General features: G+C 37.6%; 1 protein-coding gene across 2 annotated transcripts; it reads left to right on the top strand.

Annotated features, from left to right (window-relative positions):
* The first annotated feature begins 66 nt into the window (after positions 1-66).
* Positions 67-17,268, top strand: sybl1 (synaptobrevin-like 1). 2 transcript variants are annotated; one of them, XM_083561699.1, is made up of 8 exons: positions 67-197; positions 3,984-4,138; positions 4,237-4,294; positions 8,369-8,506; positions 10,134-10,224; positions 11,022-11,089; positions 11,181-11,273; positions 15,793-17,268. In XM_083561699.1, the coding sequence occupies exons 2-8, from the start codon at positions 3,993-3,995 to the stop codon at positions 15,859-15,861; spliced, it is 663 nt and encodes a 220-aa protein (XP_083417825.1). In that variant the 5' UTR covers positions 67-197; positions 3,984-3,992; the 3' UTR covers positions 15,862-17,268. The 2 variants fall into 2 exon arrangements, with proteins under 2 accessions (XP_083417825.1, XP_083417824.1); XM_083561698.1 differs by lacking the exon at positions 15,793-17,268 and having other exon boundaries at positions 11,181-11,656.
* The last annotated feature ends 580 nt before the right edge of the window (positions 17,269-17,848 follow it).

The raw sequence follows: 17,848 nt of genomic DNA, 5'->3' as shown, positions 1-17,848 counted from the left end.
AAACTGTAAAAAAAAAAAAAAAAAACGTAAAAAACTGAACTGTACACAAAACTGTGTAGTCAGAAAAAAACGTCACTTCCAGAGATGCAGTGGGGCGGAAGTCACTGGACCCTGCGGAAGGAACTTTCAGGAGCCTTTATGCCTTTTAATGTTTCCAACGCAAACAAAGCCTAGACGCCTTGATTAAATTGTATCAGGTATGAGCACGATCATTTATTCATCCCTGTAGTGTTTGTATAAATTGCCTGTCTATGTAGAAGGATACATTTCCGTCGATATGTTTGCTTTAGCTCGTTTAGCTTTCATCTGTCATGTTATGCTAGTAGCTGTATTAATGTAGTCATTTCTTTTCCTACCTGTATTTCTATAAACCCGCCTACTGTGACAGGATTGGCTAAGTGTTCCGTATTATGTCAGATTGTGAGCGAGAATAGCCAATCCGGGCTGGAGGCTGATAAGTCAATCACTGTACACGAGGCGGAATTTGTCGGAATACAGGTGGGAAAGAAAAGTGATTGAGTGAGTCAGACTGAAAGCTAGTTTTGTGTGTTCATGTGATGTGTGTACTGAATGATCGAACAGGGCAGGAGTTTATCAAGAGTTCTAGTGTGATGAAACAGTACGTTTGGGTTTTATTGTCAGTAGCTAACACCCAAGCCAAGCTGTTTTTTTGTTTTGTTTTGTTTTGAGCTCTGCTGATTAAGTGTGTGTGTGTGTGTGTGTGTGTGTGTGTGTGTGTGTGTGTGTGTGTGTGTGTGTGTGTGTGTTAGTTAACCTGCCTATTGTTACACATTTAACCCACAAACACTGCTGTGTTACCGATAGTTACTGATAGTGTAATCACTTTTCTGTAGTTCTTAAATTTCCTGTGCATTCTACATTCTACATACTACATGGCCTGAAGTGCATTATTTGGTTATTTTTTACCATTAACAGCAGTCCTTTATTTCTCTGATACCACATCAACCCTCCAGTGAAATGATCATTTATTCACCATTATTTGCTATATGCATGATGCCCTGTCGTGCCACAATATATATAACATTGTATATAACTGTTTTAAATGGGATGCTGAAAATGTATGTATTAGTGTACTATCATTAAAAAAACTAATAAAAATGATATTAATAATAATATAAAAAAAAAAACTAGGAGAGAAACACCTGGATTTGGTGTGATGTGCCCAGATGTTGGATGTTTTTTAATCATTAAGAGCAGCGTTTTATTACTGACACCACAGCAATGCTCCAATGAAATGATCATTTATTAAAGACTGATATGTTGTGCTCTTTTGGCCACTTATAATTGTAATTAGGGCTGAAACGATTCCTCAAGTAACTCGAGTAATTCGAATATAACAAATCAGCAAGGCAAATTATTTGCCTCGATGCTTCGTTTAGTCGATTTAACTGAAAATGAAAAAGAGAAGATTCATATAAAAGCCTGTTTCTGCCACTCAGTTTTTTTTTTCCTTCGCAATTCCGCCTTTTTCTCACAATACCGATTAATTAAAACATTTTTGGCCCTTGGACGTTTGTTTTAATTCATTGGCTTTCATTTAAAGTGTCGGCGGGAGACGATTTATACACAGTGATATTGTGACAATTTATTTACTCCACATGAAAACTAGGAACTAAATTGCTGTCGGAAATTCTAGTGTTCAGGTTTCCGAAAAACAAAACATAACGTGACTCTTGGATTGCAGCAAAGAAGAGAGAAGACTGGATACTGGACTGGATCTACTTTAATCTAACAACAAACAACACGTGATCAATTCGAATTAAATATGAATTGCTTAATACACACTAAAAATACACTGCATTGCATTTTATGCACCTTTTTGTTTGTTTGTGACCAAACACAGGGTTCAGATAGGCCATTCAGCACTCAGATAGGCCATTCAGCACTCAGATAGAGCAGTAGTCCTAAACCCCTGGCACCGGTCCGCGGTTCAATTGGTACCGGGCCGCACAGAAAGAATACATTACTTACATTATTTCCGCTCTGTCACATCTGTCTATGAATCACTCTTAATGCATGTAATGGTGCTTCGGTCACATTTCTTACCAACATCCACTACCTTCATAAAGGGGCTGCTCCGGCTGCTAACACATAATACATTACCGCTAAATTCAAACCCCCAACCGAGCAAAATGAACAAAAAACAAAACAGTGGTTTCACGTTTATTATTATATTTAGAAAATACCGTTTTTTTTGCCGGTCGTTTAATTTTATTTTGTTGTATTTATCCGCCACACCTTAAAGGCCGAAAAAACAAATATTGTCTGACATTAATCCAGTCCGTGGCGCAAAAAACATTAATCCAGGCCGTCTCTCTCTCTCTCTCTCTCTCTCTCTCTCTCTCTCTCTCTCTCTCTCTCTCTCTCTCTCTCTCTCTCTCTCTCTCTCTCTCTCTCTCTCTCTCTCTCTCTCTCTCTGTCTTTCTCCCCCGTTATCACCAGTTTTTATTTCAAGTAGTGCATCATGTATAACTTTTAATTTCACTCCCTAAAATGTAATTGAATTCAGATATCAATGTGAGTTCTTATTAGCACAGCCATACCGATTTACCCAGACATGTAAGTGCAACGCTTACTAATATTCTCCCCGGTTACCATAGCAACATAATAGCGTGTGACGCTCCAACCCTCACCAAACATATTATAAACATCATCCACGCTGATGACCGACTTTTCCGCTAAAGAAGTAATTGTTGGCATCCAGACTCCGATAAATCTTCACTCCATCTCAAACAGATAATAATACACACCTGGATACGGTACTTCAGATAAACGTTTAATGTTCTGAGTGAAAAGTTGTCGCCTTATTGTTTGATTTAAAGCCTCTGGTAATTTCACATCATCATCATGTTTTTAGCTTTTATGAATATTTTAACTGTTCTGTTTTAGCTCAACTTACACTAAAGCACCAGACATGTGCAGTATCATCACAGCGCGTTTGTTGTTATTGTTTACTTCCTTGAAATGGTCTATAGAAATATAAAAACTAGATTAAAATAATAAAAAAAAAGGAAATAAAAGCGCACCAAACACACCTGATATGTATAAATAAATAAATAAATAATCAATAAAAAGAGAAAAAATACTTATTTTTGGTGTGATGCAGGTTTTTATTTTTTTAGATTCAGAAACCATAACCTATATTATTAAAATGGACATTGAGTTACAGCTGACACTGTTGTTAACCAAATCGACTTGGTTAAAAGAGCTGTGATTCACTTTAAGCTGTTTAGTGGATAGAAATGTATTTGTGCCACATAGATATGGATATGTTTTGTTAACATGATAATAATAGGTGTTTAGTTGTGGTGCAACAAAACGTCTGCTTAGTGCTGCACATATTCATCTGTATTTGGAAAAATCTGATAATTCCTGGCAATTTAACAAATTTATTGGGTATAGTTTTTCACAAGAAAAAAATAAACAAAATGGTTGCGCAATTTCAATACCCACATCCTGAACCAAACAGTTACTGTGGACAAATGAATGAAAGCTCTCAGTACACAAAGATTTTTATTAAAAGAAAACCACACACGCGTGAACCTCATATATAAACTGTCCTAATGACATATCAATAGTGCCTTCAAAACTTTAAAGGCACATGTGCCACATATGTTAAATGAATCATTGTAACATTTCACTTCCTTCTTTTTATAATACGCGATCGAAGTGCAAATTCGATCCCCTGCATGAATATCTAATTGAAATCAAGACAACTTCAAAGTTTTTTTTTTTGTTGGTTTTTAATGCAGTGATGAATTCTTTTAAAGATTTACAAACGTAAAAAACAAACATTTAAATAACCATTGTGACAGATAAGGTCTACTGGTGTAAGATTGGATCTGTGTCACTGTTGTAATCCCATCAGTTAAGCAACCAGGTCAGTTGGCCACACTGTGTGAGAGTACACTCACCCGATACATGTTCTCTCAGTGTGTTTAACATTGTTTTTCCATTTCCAGCTCGGTGTTATGGCTATCCTTTTCGCTGTGGTAGCTCGTGGAACCACTATACTTGCCAAACATGCCTGGTGTGGAGGAAACTTTCTCGAGGTGACGGAGCAAATTTTGGCAAAGGTTCCATCCGAAAACAACAAATTAACCTACTCGCATGGCAGGTAGGAAAACAGGAATGTCTGCTGAATCTACGTTTTTATATTGGTTGTTTTTGTTCTTATTTTTATGTAACACCTGATGTTATCGCTCTTGTTTTTAGCTACCTCTTCCACTACATCTGTCATGACCGAATTATCTATTTATGCATCACCGATGACGTGAGTATCGGATAGTTCTCGATCTGTTAAATTTCTCTGCTATCTCAGGCCTTTTTCCACTGCAAAAATGATCGGATATGTTGTGCTACAGGTTGGCATGGAGCGCTTTTTCACTTCCTGTCAACCTGTACAAATGTTTCATTGTCAAAATGGTATTAATGGACACAATGGCTTCTCTTGTCTGTCTTGCAGTAAAGATGTAAGTGCTTGCCTTAACCCAATGGACTAACATTTACTTCCTGGTTTACAAACGTTTCAGAAACACTGATGTCTTAATCACATGATTAACCCTAAAGTGAAACGTCCGTTCCTGACACAACTCATTTGCATTTAATGACGGCTTCAAAATGTGGTCTGCACTAATTCTTTCATTGGATGAGACATTTGTTTACAGTTCATGGCTATCCTACGACAGACTGGCACATTCTCTGTATTATTATTATTATTTTTTTTTTATTTTTGTTTCTGAATTACTAGCTTTTATCTGTAGATGTTTAACCTCTTTTTCAAATGATTTAATTTGGGCCAATAATACAAAAAAAACCATTATTTGCATTTCGTGACTTTAGCCAGCTTTATAATTTTTTTTTATTATTTATTTATTACACTTTAAATGAATTGAGTGTAACCGATCACTTAATAAAATACACTGCATTGCATTTCATGCACCTTTTTTGTTTGTTTGTGACCAAACACAGGATTCAGATAGAGCATTTAGCACTCAGATAGAGCAGTGGTCCCCAACCCCCGCAGACCGGCACCAGTCTTTGGGTCAATTGGTACGGGGCCGCACAGAAAGAATACATTAGTTACATTATTTCCGTTTTATTTATTATCTGATTCTGAACGATGTTTTATTTTGAAAAATTACCAGATTCTCTCCACCACATCTGTCTATGACTCACTCATGTCATGGTGCCTCGGTCACATGTCTTGCCAACATCTGCTACCTTCTTAAGCCCTATTCGGACGGGACTAGTTTTACAGGGGGTCGTTAGAGAAATTTCTGTTTCACAGCCCGTCCAAATCTGCCATGTCTGTCTTTCTCTCACACGACCTCTGTAAAAATTCCTCGGCGGCCCTCTGAGAAATCTAATCCCGTCCGAATGCGAATGTCTGTGATTGTCGCGAATGTTTTTTCAAAAACGCGTTTTCTTGTGTGTTTTGGTAAACGTGAACTACCGTACTAACCCTAGCGCGCCGGTATTCAAGTTTCTGCTCGGTCATATGACCATACGCATTCCACGCATCCTGGACATGTGGTCTTGTGCAACGCCCACATGTAAAACACAGACACTCCTACCTCCGTAATAGACACGGAGATGTTAGTCCCGTCCGAATCCATACATGAAATGACAGACGTCAGCTGAAAAAAAATTCTTACTTAATCGTCGTTTGGAAAACTAGTCCCGTCCAAATAGGGCTTTACACTCTAGTTACGTTATTTAGTTCAATTCACCATTTGAGTTACAGTATGTGTGTGTGTGTGTGTGTGTGTGTGTGTGTGTGTGTGTGTATATATATATATATATATATATATATATATATATATATATATATATATATATATAATACATACATACATACATACATACATACATATACAGTGAGGAGAATAAGTATTTGAACACCCTGCTATTTTGCAAGTTCTCCCACTTAGAAATCATGGAGGGGTCTGAAATTGTCATCGTAGGTGCATGTCCACTGTGAGAGACATAATCTAAAAAAAAAATCCAGAAATCACAATATATGATTTTTTAACTATTTATTTGTATGATACAGCTGCAAATAAGTATTTGAACACCTGTCTATCAGCTAGAATTCTGACCCTCAAAGACCTGTTAGTCTGCCTTTAAAATGTCCACCTCCACTACATTTATTATCCTAAATTAGATGCACCTGTTTGAGGTCGTTAGCAGCATAAAGACACCTGTCCACCCCATACAATCAGTAAGACTCCAACTACTAACATGGCCAAGACCAAAGAGTTGTCCAAAGACACCAGAGACAAAATTGTACACCTCCACAAGGCTGGAAAGGGCTACGGGGAAATTGCCAAGCAGCTTGGTGAAAAAAGGTCCACTGTTGGAGCAATCATTAGAAAATGGAAGAAGCTAAACATGACTGTCAATCTCCCTCGGACTGGGGCTCCATGCAAGATCTCACCTTGTGGGGTCTCAATGATCCTAAGGAAGGTGAGAAATCAGCCCAGAACTACACGGGAGGAGCTGGTCAATGACCTGAAAAGAGCTGGGACCACCGTTTCCAAGGTTACTGTTGGTAATACACTAAGACGTCATGGTTTGAAATCATGCATGGCACGGAAGGTTCCCCTGCTTAAACCAACCCATGTCCAGGCACGTCTTAAGTTTGCCAATGACCATTTGGATGATCCAGAGGAGTCATGGGAGTAAGTCATGTGGTCAGATGAGACCAAAATAGAACTTTTATAATTTATATAATTTATATAATTTATAACTTCATAATTCCACTAAACGTGTTTGGAGGAAGAAGAATGATGGGTACCATCCCAAGAACACCATCCCTACTGTAAAGCATGGGGGTGGTAGCATCATGCTTTGGGGGTGTTTTTCTGCACATGGGACAGGGCGACTGCACTGTATTAAGGAGAGGATGACCGGGGCCATGTATTGCGAGATTTTGGGGAACAACCTCCTTCCCTCAGTTAGAGCATTGAAGATGGGTCGAGGCTGGGTCTTTAAACATGACAATGACCCAAAGCACACAGCCAGGATAACCAAGGAGTGGCTCTGTAAGAAGCATATCAAGGTTCTGGCGTGGCTTAGCCAGTCTCCAGACCTAAACCCAATAGAGAATCTTTGGAGGGAGCTCAAACTCCGTGTTTCTCAGCGACAGGCCAGAAACCTGACTGATCTAGAGTAGATCTGTGTGGAGGAGTGGGCCAAAATCCCTCCTGCAGTGTGTGCAAACCTGGTGAAAAACTACAGGAAACGTTTGACCTCTGTAATTGCAAACAAAGGCTACTGTACCAAATATTAACATTGACTTTCTCAGGTGTTCAAATACTTATTTGCAGCTGTATCAAACAGCTGGATTTTTTTTTTTAGATTATGTCTCTCACAGTGGACATGCACCTACGATGACAATTTCAGACCCCTCCATGATTTCTAAGTGAGAGAACTTGCAAAATTGCAGGGTGTTCAAATACTTATTTTCCTCACTGTATATATATATATATAATTTCAAAGCGTCTCCAGATTTTGAGTGAAGAAACTTTAGGGCTAAAAGACTGCTTTTTATTTCTGAACCAGAATCAATGCAAAGCAATGTGCATTTTCTCTGGATTGAACCGAATGAATCATAAAGGGCTATGAAAAGGGTCACAGACGATGACGTGTTGTTTAGCTATTTTTTAAAGAAGATCAAACCAGAAATATATAAAATGTCAGGCATAGGCAAGGCCAAAACACACACAGGGATAATGTGTTAGGCAAACATTGAAAAACTAGATAAGTCAAAGAAATAGTGTGTTTGATTAAAAACGTGTAAAAAGTCAGCTGATTGGGTTCATGAACTTGTCTTCAGCAGGCACGTTTGAAGGCAACAGTGTGGTCTGAGAAGTGAAGGTTGTGGTCCCAACCAACAAATATTGTAAGGAAAAGGCACTACAGGTTCACCAGATCTTAAAAATATATACATTAGTAAATTCTCTTTGAACAAAGTCTCTGAATTGGGGAAGATAATTTTAATTTCTAAAGTAGCACATTAGGAAATAGAGTAACAAAGTCGGCTAAGATGACCGATTTCCACCGCTTCTTTCTCAAGCAGTGCACATTGCAGAAGCACTGAGCTGTTGTCATTTGAAAGCTACTGAAGAACCTATTTAAATTGTCATTTCTGTATAATAAACATTTGTTGGTTGTTGTGATCTGGAACCTTGAGCCTTGCGAATTGACCTCGATCCCTAAACTCTGTTGAAACCTCTTTTGAAATGTACAGTGGAAAAACGCCATTGTTCTGTGTTTAAACTGCTGCAATTTGTTCATTTCTTTCTGTTAATGATGGACAACAGTTGTGTGGATTTGTGTGCAGGACTTTGAGCGGTCGCGTGCATTCGGTTTTCTGAATGAAATCAAGAAACGTTTCCAGACCACCTATGGATCTCGGGCTCAGACGGCGTTACCCTACGCCATGAACAGCGAGTTCTCCAGCACGCTTGCTGCGCAAATGGTGCGTGACCTTTCACGCAACATTTTCCCTATTTAAGCTTTCGTTCCTGTCTGCACATCGGGAGCGCCTGTTCGTTTGCATTCATTTTCTCTTTCTCGCGCTTTGACACACCAACACCACACACACACACACACACACACACACACACACACACACACACACACACACACACACACACACAGCGAAAAAAAAAAAACATTTACACCACGTATCCATTTGGAATTCCTTTTTTTTTTTTTTTCTCCCCCTGTTTTAAAAGAAATTAGCACAGAATCACCTCAAAAGGTAGCTTCCAGCAGTCCTGATGGGTTTCTGTTGCATTTCCACACAAAAAAGCTGCTTTTCACCAGATATTGTAACACTATAAGGCTGTCGCTGACACAGTTACAAACCCTGAGTGAATTCCATCATCTTGCGTTAATATCACTGTTTTTGTACTGTATTATTATTAGGACTTGTATACTGACATGTTTTTTACATTTGCAAACAAAAAGAACCAACAATCAAGTTCTATCAGCGTCAGAATGGCATGTATACAAAAGAAATTCACCCTAAAGCTACATTTGAGAACACAATGTCTATGTGTTACATAAGAAACAAAAAAAAAAGCACTGATGGTAAAATATAAATTAAACATATGGAAATCCACATCAAAGTGTTTATGAAGTTGTTGTTAGAATTGTGGACGCAGAGAAAATGTTTCAAGAGTGCATTATCACTGGATATTGTAGTGTGTATAAACTGTAGTCATGAAGAAATGACACACATTCCACAGTGGCCCTAACGTTTGCTAGGATAACACCATTTTAGCTCATTTAAGACAAAGTCTGGTACATAATTGATTAGAATTATACTATTTGGTACATTAGTTGCCTAGTGTGCAGTGTGCCTGGTCTGTTGCATATTTGTTTTGTGACTTACAGGATTACCAAGCACTTTTATATGCACAAGTATTCATGAACACATGAATCTGTGCATAAACCTGTGAATATTTTAGGACCAGTCATGTGATTGGTGTTGGAATGTACCATTTTTGGTACAGTGCTTTCAGAACGTATTCAGACCCCATTCATTATTTTGTTGTTGCAGACTGATACTACAATCATTCATTGGCTATTGGGTTTAGTGTCTTGTCTTGTGTTGTCTGTCTGCACTGTCTGTACTGTTTTTCGTCTGCACTGTTTGCACTAGGTTGCACTCGATTCACTTTATGTAGCTTGTGTTGTGTTGTAGCTCTATGTTGTTGTTTAGTGTAGCACCAGGGTTCCGGAGGAACGTTTTCTTGTTTTTACTGTGTACCCATGTGTATAGTAGAAATGACAATAGAAGCCTCTTGACTTGACTTCAAAAAAGATTTTTCCCCCTCATTAATCTACACTCAGTACTTCATAATGACTTGTTTAAAAAAAAAAAAAAAAAAAAAAAAACAGAATTCAAGAAATGTCTGTAAATATTTTGTAAATCACATGTACATAAGTATTCAGACCCTTTACTTGACCATTGCTGAGATCAAGACAACAAGATTGAGATTGCTGCTGACATCAACAATATTATTGTTCTTTACACCATTACTGTAGGTATTGGCATGTATTCCTTTATTTATTTTTATTTTTTTAACTTATCACAGAAACATCACTCAGATCCAAGAGGCGGGGATCGACTGGTAGAGACACAGGTGCAGGTGGATGACTTGAAAGGCATTATGGTCCGGAATATAGGTGAGATGACCTCTTAAGTTTATTTATTTATTTTTATTTTTTTAAAGGAAAACAGGTCAACGTATTAAAATGACAAATCAATGTTATTATTTTTGATATACACTGAAGGTGGGGTTGGGATCAAAAGATGAATATGATCTTAGAATAAAGATGATCGATTCTTAGCTTTGATTTAATCATCTTTACATCTAGATGTGTTAAACAGATCAAACCCACCCATTATTTATGTGATCAAAAATATTTGAAGGTGTGATTGACTGGTGTTGCTTTTTGCCCATTTGGGTCCTGTCGGAGTGATAAATAATAAATAGTCCTAAATGTCTATTTCTAGTTTGATATTTTTGTTAAAAAAGAGTAAACCAGTCTGAAGACCAAAGAGCAGTGTATGGAAGTAAAACTTATAGGTCTGAGAAATAAGGAAAAAAGTAGCATCTAATGCTCATCCTTTGATATAAAAAGGAAATATCTTCAGTGTATATGAAAAAAATAAAGAATTGGTCTTGCTGTTCCTGTATATATTCAGATTTAAATATCTAGTATAAATTGTGAATATTGTTGGTTCCATACAGGCTGGTTTGGCAACTGTAGATCTTGGGGGTTTCACACACAACAGTCTAGAATTCACACATTATAGTGTGAAAGACAAACAACATCCACCTCGAGGCACTTAGAGAGTTCAGATGAGAATGGTCACAGTGGTTTGTGCTGACAGGAAAGCTCAAAAGCTACTCAAATAACTAACCTTCACAGCCATGGCAAGCATTAACTTATCTTAAAATGCAATGTTCTTGTTTTAGATCTCGTGGCACAAAGAGGAGAGAAGCTGGAACTTCTCATTGACAAGACCGAGAACTTGGTGGACTCGGTCAGTGTCTGCCGGATTCTGCATTTTAGCATTTTGCAAAAATCGACAGCAATAATATTTTCCTTTGCTTCTTGTTCCTTTTTCAATACAGTCTGTCACCTTCAAAACAACGAGTCGCAACCTGGCTCGCGCCATGTGTATGAAGAACCTAAAAATTACGATCATCATCGTAATTGTAGTAATCGTGAGTAAAACATTTAGTCCAGAACCGCTGCAAAATACAAAGTTCAGCTCACCAGCTGTTACGGTCAATTACACCAAATCTGCTGTGGGTTACAGGTATGGGTATGCAGATGAATCATATCGGCTTTTAAAAATATTTAATTATGTAAACTAATAAGGCTTGTGTCCATTCTATATATAAAAAAACAAAACAGAACACCTCCTAATGTTTTATTCTTTATACCACAGCAATAAGCCAAAGATTACAATAATTAATGTATTAATGATTGACATCATTTACATCATCATCATTCATAGCCATTGATAATTGTAATTAATTTGTAGAAACCAAATTTCTGTAAACACTTTACCAAAACTAATATAGGCCCTTCATCCTGCCAGCCCCCCCAAAAAAAAGCTCATTGCATGCAAAGTCATCACAGCTTTACCTTTCTGCTGATATACCAACACTGAAAACTCTAAATAAACATGTCCCTGCAGAAAGCTTCATAATAATAGTGATAAATATGAACAATAAATGTAGTATTGTAGTTTTAAAGCATGTCATACATCAAAACTGCCCCCATTACAATTTTGGCAGCAAATATCTCTTTTTGTATTTTAAAACCTTGACTTCTTTGTAAACCTTGGTAAAATTGGATTTTTATGTACACTGTAACGCCAAAGTTTTGTCGACACCTCACCATCATACCCACATATGCTTTTTGAGTATCCCATTCAAAGTTTTGTATTTGTTTGTTTGCTGTTCTAAATAGCTCCAATCTCCTGAAAAGGCTTTTTACTAGATTTTAGAGTGTGACTGTGGTAATTTTTCCATTAAGCTATTAGAATATTAGTAGAGCTGTATCTATCGATTATGTTAGTAATCATGTATTCTACCGATTATTCTAACGATTAATCGGATAAGAAGTACTTTTTCTTTATTAATGAGCAATGTTAAAATATACAGTACAAGGGAAACTTGTTTGCAACTTTTTAGAAAAATTTACATTTTTATTGCTGAAATTGCATACAAGATTATCTGTGAAAACTAAACCCATTTAGTGCATTCAATTCAATTCAATTCAATTCATTTTTATTTGTATAGCGCTTTTAACAATGAACATTGTCTCAAAGCAGCTTTACACAGATAATGCGGTGATTAAAAATGAATATGTTCTTTATGAGTAAGTTTGTCCCTGATGAGCAAGCCGGTGGCGACTGTGGCAAGGAAAAACTCCCCGAGATGGCATAAGGAAGAAACCTTGAGCGGAACCAGACTCAAGAGGGAACCCATCCTCATCTGGGTTACACCGAATTTCCATTTGTGGCGGGTATACAATGTTGCGGGGTGCAGTGATGATGATCAAAAGCGAAGTGTATTTCTGAGTCAGTGTAGGAGACTGTTGACATCAACTACAGTCCAATCCAGGCAGGCCTGGATGAAGTGGGAAGATCCACGGGGGGGAGAGGGGCAGGAACAGTGGTCACTGGAGCCTCAGGAGCATGTTTAACTTAACCGAGAGAGAGAGAGAGAGAGAGAGAGAGAGAGAGAGAGAGAAGAGGGTGACAGGAAGAGAAAGATATGGATTATTAAGTGTACCTATTGTTGCATGAGAGTTAAAGTCACTGTGCAGTTTGGACTCCGGCAAGACTCGCTATGGCAGCATAACTAAAAGGGAGAACCAGAAGGCAACACAGACATGAGGGATCTCTGGGATAAGAGACGGCCCACCACACCACCATCAACAAACCTGAGTGAACACGTGAATGTAAGGGGACGACAGCGTACAAATATCCCAGTTCACCAAACACTCTATATCAATATTCCCTCCAGATCTGAGCCTTTACCTGAGAAAAAATCTACTGATTAAAGGCTTGACTGAATAAATATGTTTTCAACCTCGACTTGAACACTGAGTCTGTGTCTGAGTCCCGAACACTGGTTGGAAGGCTGTTCCATAACTGCGGGGCTTTATAAGAGAAAGATCTGCCCCCTGCTGTAATCTTCATTATTGGAGGAACCAACAGATAGCCAGCACCTTTTGATCTAAGTAGGCGTGGAGGATCATACTGGTACAGAAGTTCACTCAGATACGGTGGTGCGAGACCATTAAGTGCTTTATATGTCAGTAGTAGAATTTTATAATCAATGCGAGATTTGTTTGGGAGCCAGTGTAGACTGATTAATACAGGGGTGATGTGGTCATATTTCCTAGATCTAGTGAGGACTCTTGCTGCTGCATTCTGAACTAACTGAAGCTTATTTATGCACCTACTCGCACACCCAGACAGTAAAGCGTTACAGTAGTCTAATCTAGAAGTAACAAAAGCATGAACTAGTTTTTCTGCATCCTGTAACGACATCATATTTCTAATTTTAGCAATATTTCTAAGGTGAAAGAAGGCGATCCTGGTAATATTATTCACGTGAGCCTCAAAGGAAAGACTCGAGTCAATAATCACACCAAGGTCTTTGACAGCCGTACACGCTGAAACAGAAACACCATCCAGAGATGTTAGGTAATCGGAAAGTTTGCTTCTAGCTGCATGTGGTCCTAGTAAAAGTACTTCCGTCTTATCTGAGTTTAGCAGAAGAAAGTTATCGAGCATCCACTGTCTAATGTCCTTTACACATTTTTCAACATTGTTAAGCTGATCTCTCTCATCTGGCTTTGCTGAAATATATAGCTGTGTATCATCAGCATAGTAATGGAATCTAATACCATGTTTATGAATAATTTCTCCAAGAGGCAGCATATATAAAGAGAAAAGCAGAGGGCCTAAGACAGATCCTTGAGGAACACCAAACTTTACCTCAGAGAGTGTGGAGAACTCACCATTAACATCAACAAACTGATAGCGATCAGTCAAATAAGACCTGAGCCAAGAGAGAGCCGTTCCCTTTATTCCAACAACGTTCTCAAGTCTAGCAAGTAGTATAGTGTGATCAATGGTGTCAAAAGCTGCACTAAGGTCGAGCAAAACAAGTAAGGAGACAAAACCCTGATCAGAGGACAAAACCCTGATCAGAGGATTCAATTGCCATATTACCGTAATTTCCGGACTATTAAGCGCACCCAAATATAAGCCGCACCCACAGAATTTTACAAAGATTTTTATTTTGAACATAAATAAGCCGCACCTGTCTATAAGTCTACACTGAAACTAATGAACTTTACACAGGTTTAATGAAAGACAGTGTCTGTTACACGGCTTGTATCTAAACAGTAGCCTACCAAGAAAGTCATTGTTCACCGTCTTCCTCCTTCCCTTCACAACAATTTCTCTCGGGAGTTTTTCTTTTGGCATCGTCGTGCGTTTAAAAATCACCATCGGTGAAGCTTTTCTCCCGATGCCGTGCAGCTCAGAACACAGGTGAAGTGCGTTTTTTCATGCCCGGTTGTTTTCAGTGTGACGAATTCACTGGGAGCGTGTCTGATTTAATATAAAGAGTTTAATTGGTTCACTTTAACCCGTTTGGCAATTTCATTGGTCTTATGTTATGGGGCTCAGTTTTTTGGCTTGAAGCTTGTGAAACCGGGAAAAACCCTGGAAAAATCCATAAATTAGCCGCTTCATTGTTTAAATTCAAAGCGTGGGAAAAAAGTAAGCGGCTTATAGTCTGGAAAATACGGTACATCAAAATGCAAATACAAATAATATAAATGATCGATTTCTAAATAAAAATATAAAAATAAATTAGATTACTCTTAATAAAACAAATTTTTTAAAAAAGGAAACGCACTGTACAGCGTTTACTTTGTTTTAGTTTGAAATGATCCCAAACTTTGGAAACTTTCTGTCGTTTTCATTGACCTGAATCTATGAGAACCTGTTTCTGCCACATGAAAAAAAAGTTCTGACTTTTTTCTAGCAATTCTGAGTTTTTCTCTCGCAATTCCGATTCTTTTTTTTCTTACAATTCCGACTGTTCTTTCTCACAATTGTGACTTTATTTCTCATAAACATAATGTTTCGTAATTGCGAGGATAATTAGGCAAACTTTATTTATTGTGGCGGAAACAAGCTTTGACATGAATCTTCTCTTTGCCCCTCGCTGTTTTCTCCCCGTTCCTCCATCTCCAGGGTTTAGCAGGCGGTGCATCGGTAATATGGTCCACGATGAAACACAATGCTCCGTGTGTAGTTAAATGCACTTAGCAAAGCATCGAGGCAAATCATTTACCTTAATGAAGAATTCTCGCAGAATCGTTTCAGTCTTAAATATTAGTGCAGTCTGGTACTAATACCAGGTGAGGAAGCCTTGGTGCAGTTCCAATTCCAAACTGATTGAGGTCAGGTTTCTGTGCAGGTTTTTCCAGTCCAACCTTGATAGACTATTTTTAGGCAGTGAAGGAAGCTCAAAAATGTACAGCATACAAAGACATTGTACCCAATAAGTGTATTATAAGAATCAAATAAGACCCACATATAGGTGTGATGGGCAGGTGTCCACATATTTTTGACCAGATAGTATGCATGTAATGTGTGTTTGCAAATATAAATTGTTTTCTACATTTGAATCTGTACATTTTCAGGTGATCCTGTTGATCATAGTGACGGCTGCATGCGGAGGCGTGAATTGGCCCAACTGCCGGAGCAAGTAGCTTCATCCTTCACGCTAACTGACCTGGAGGGGAAACAAACCACTCACTCAAAACCATTATGCCATCATTAGATTTATCAGGTATTCCTGAACTGTCTTCTGTTTAACCCTCATCATAATGACTTTGCAGCTTTACACACACCCAGGACTCCCAGGAGAGCCACACACTCTTTCCAAATCCCTTCGTTCTAATCCAGGATTCAATCCAGCCAATGTTTGTGAGTGTGATTTCTTCCTGGACTGTTTTCTCTTATGCCATATTGTGTAACAGTTCTGTTGGTAATGAACATGTATGTTAGCATGGCACAGTTTTATGCGTACGCATTTGTGCACAGTTAGCGCACTGTTTGTGTGCGAGGTGATTTTTTCAGTGCACCACACAAAGCTCTTTAATCACAACCCCCAGTTAAGAACTACTCATCACCCTAATGCCTAGAACATACACTTCATCCTGCGGAATAAAAAGAAATATTCATGAAATGTTATGTATGAATAAATCGAGAGTTTAGACATTGTATTATACACTCTATTACATCACTGATATATAAAGTGATTGAAATATTGAAATTCCAGATATATTTGAGATATTAGTGTTTAAGATCTGAAGGAAAAAAGTGAGAAAACAAGCAGTGTCCGTGTGTAGGAAAGTGTGTGTAAAGCTCACAGATACAGATTTTTCAGTTCTTCCCTCTTAGGAGATAAATAACCAATGCACAGTTCTAACATGGTGGGATGGTATAAGTGCCACTTGTTCATGTTTTTTAAGAGCAAATTATAATCTAATTTAGATTATAGACTTTTATTCATCTATAAGAACCCAAAATAGAGTAACCCTGTACAGGCCATTGTAGTTTTTTTTTTTTTTTTTTTTTTTTTTTTTTTTTTAAATGTGTATATAGACATCTATCTGAACTACAGTAATGCTGGCTTAATGATTTCTCTAAACAGTTTTATCTCAAAGTTTATAGTTTCTATAGATTATGTGTAATAACATGGATTATGTTTTCTACTTCTGATCAATGTGATGTGCATTGTATCACAGTAACTACGCACCACTTCAGTACAGACAAACAGATCAGACAGCCTAAAGTTCTATTACGTACATGCCTCGACTCATATTGAGCTCGAATACAATAAAATTGTGTGTAATTGTATGCATACAATTAGTATACAATAGTAGTATTTTAAGAGCTACAAAGGATTAGTATACACTGGTGAGTGTGAAGAGACTTTCTCTTGTCTCCCTCGATTGTTACATATGTGTCAATTAATAATTATTATTATAATTTTTTTTTTTTATCCGCAATGCACTTTTTAGTTTGCTTTTTTGCCATAATAATGTAATTATTAAGAATCTTGTAATTATTTAATTCTTCATCAAATTGAAAAGAATAAAGTTTTATCTTAAGTGCTTGTATTGTATTTCTTTCGAAGGGAAAATGAAATAATGAAAGTGTGCAATCTTTTGATGGTGTTTTCAAATTGATGCTTCTGGCCATGCACCTATGTTTGCCACAGCGCATTCATGGACCTGGATCTGTACTCCTCTTTTTTTGCCTAAATTTGTCCGTTTTGAAACATTTATAAAATAGTGCTATCGGACAAAAATTAGACAATGCGACTAGTTCAGATAGGATTGTATTCCCCCTACATGCGGTGTCAAATGCGAAATTAAATCGGATACGAAGCATTTTAGCCATACAGTCTATTATTATTTTTATTCGAAAGGTTTAAATTCATGGAGATGTGAAAGTGATTTAAGAATTTACTTGTAGCCATGATCAGATCTAAACCATAACTGTCCACAATTTACAAAACGTGTACATGATTAATCTGAGTTAATGGTGAATGAAAGCATGGACTGTAGTCATGAGTTTTCTTGTGTTGACTATGTAAGTTGGAGGTTAATGTATTAAGCAATCACAACAAACTTGAAATGAAATAGACTTTTAGGTCATTCTTTAATAAAGTCTGAGATAATCTGAATT

Source organism: Silurus aristotelis, assembly GCF_946808225.1.
Source record: "Silurus aristotelis genome assembly, chromosome: 14".
NCBI lineage: Eukaryota > Metazoa > Chordata > Actinopteri > Siluriformes > Siluridae > Silurus > Silurus aristotelis.
The sequence above is the reverse complement of the archived record's forward strand: the minus strand, read 5'-3'. Positions and strand labels throughout refer to the sequence as shown.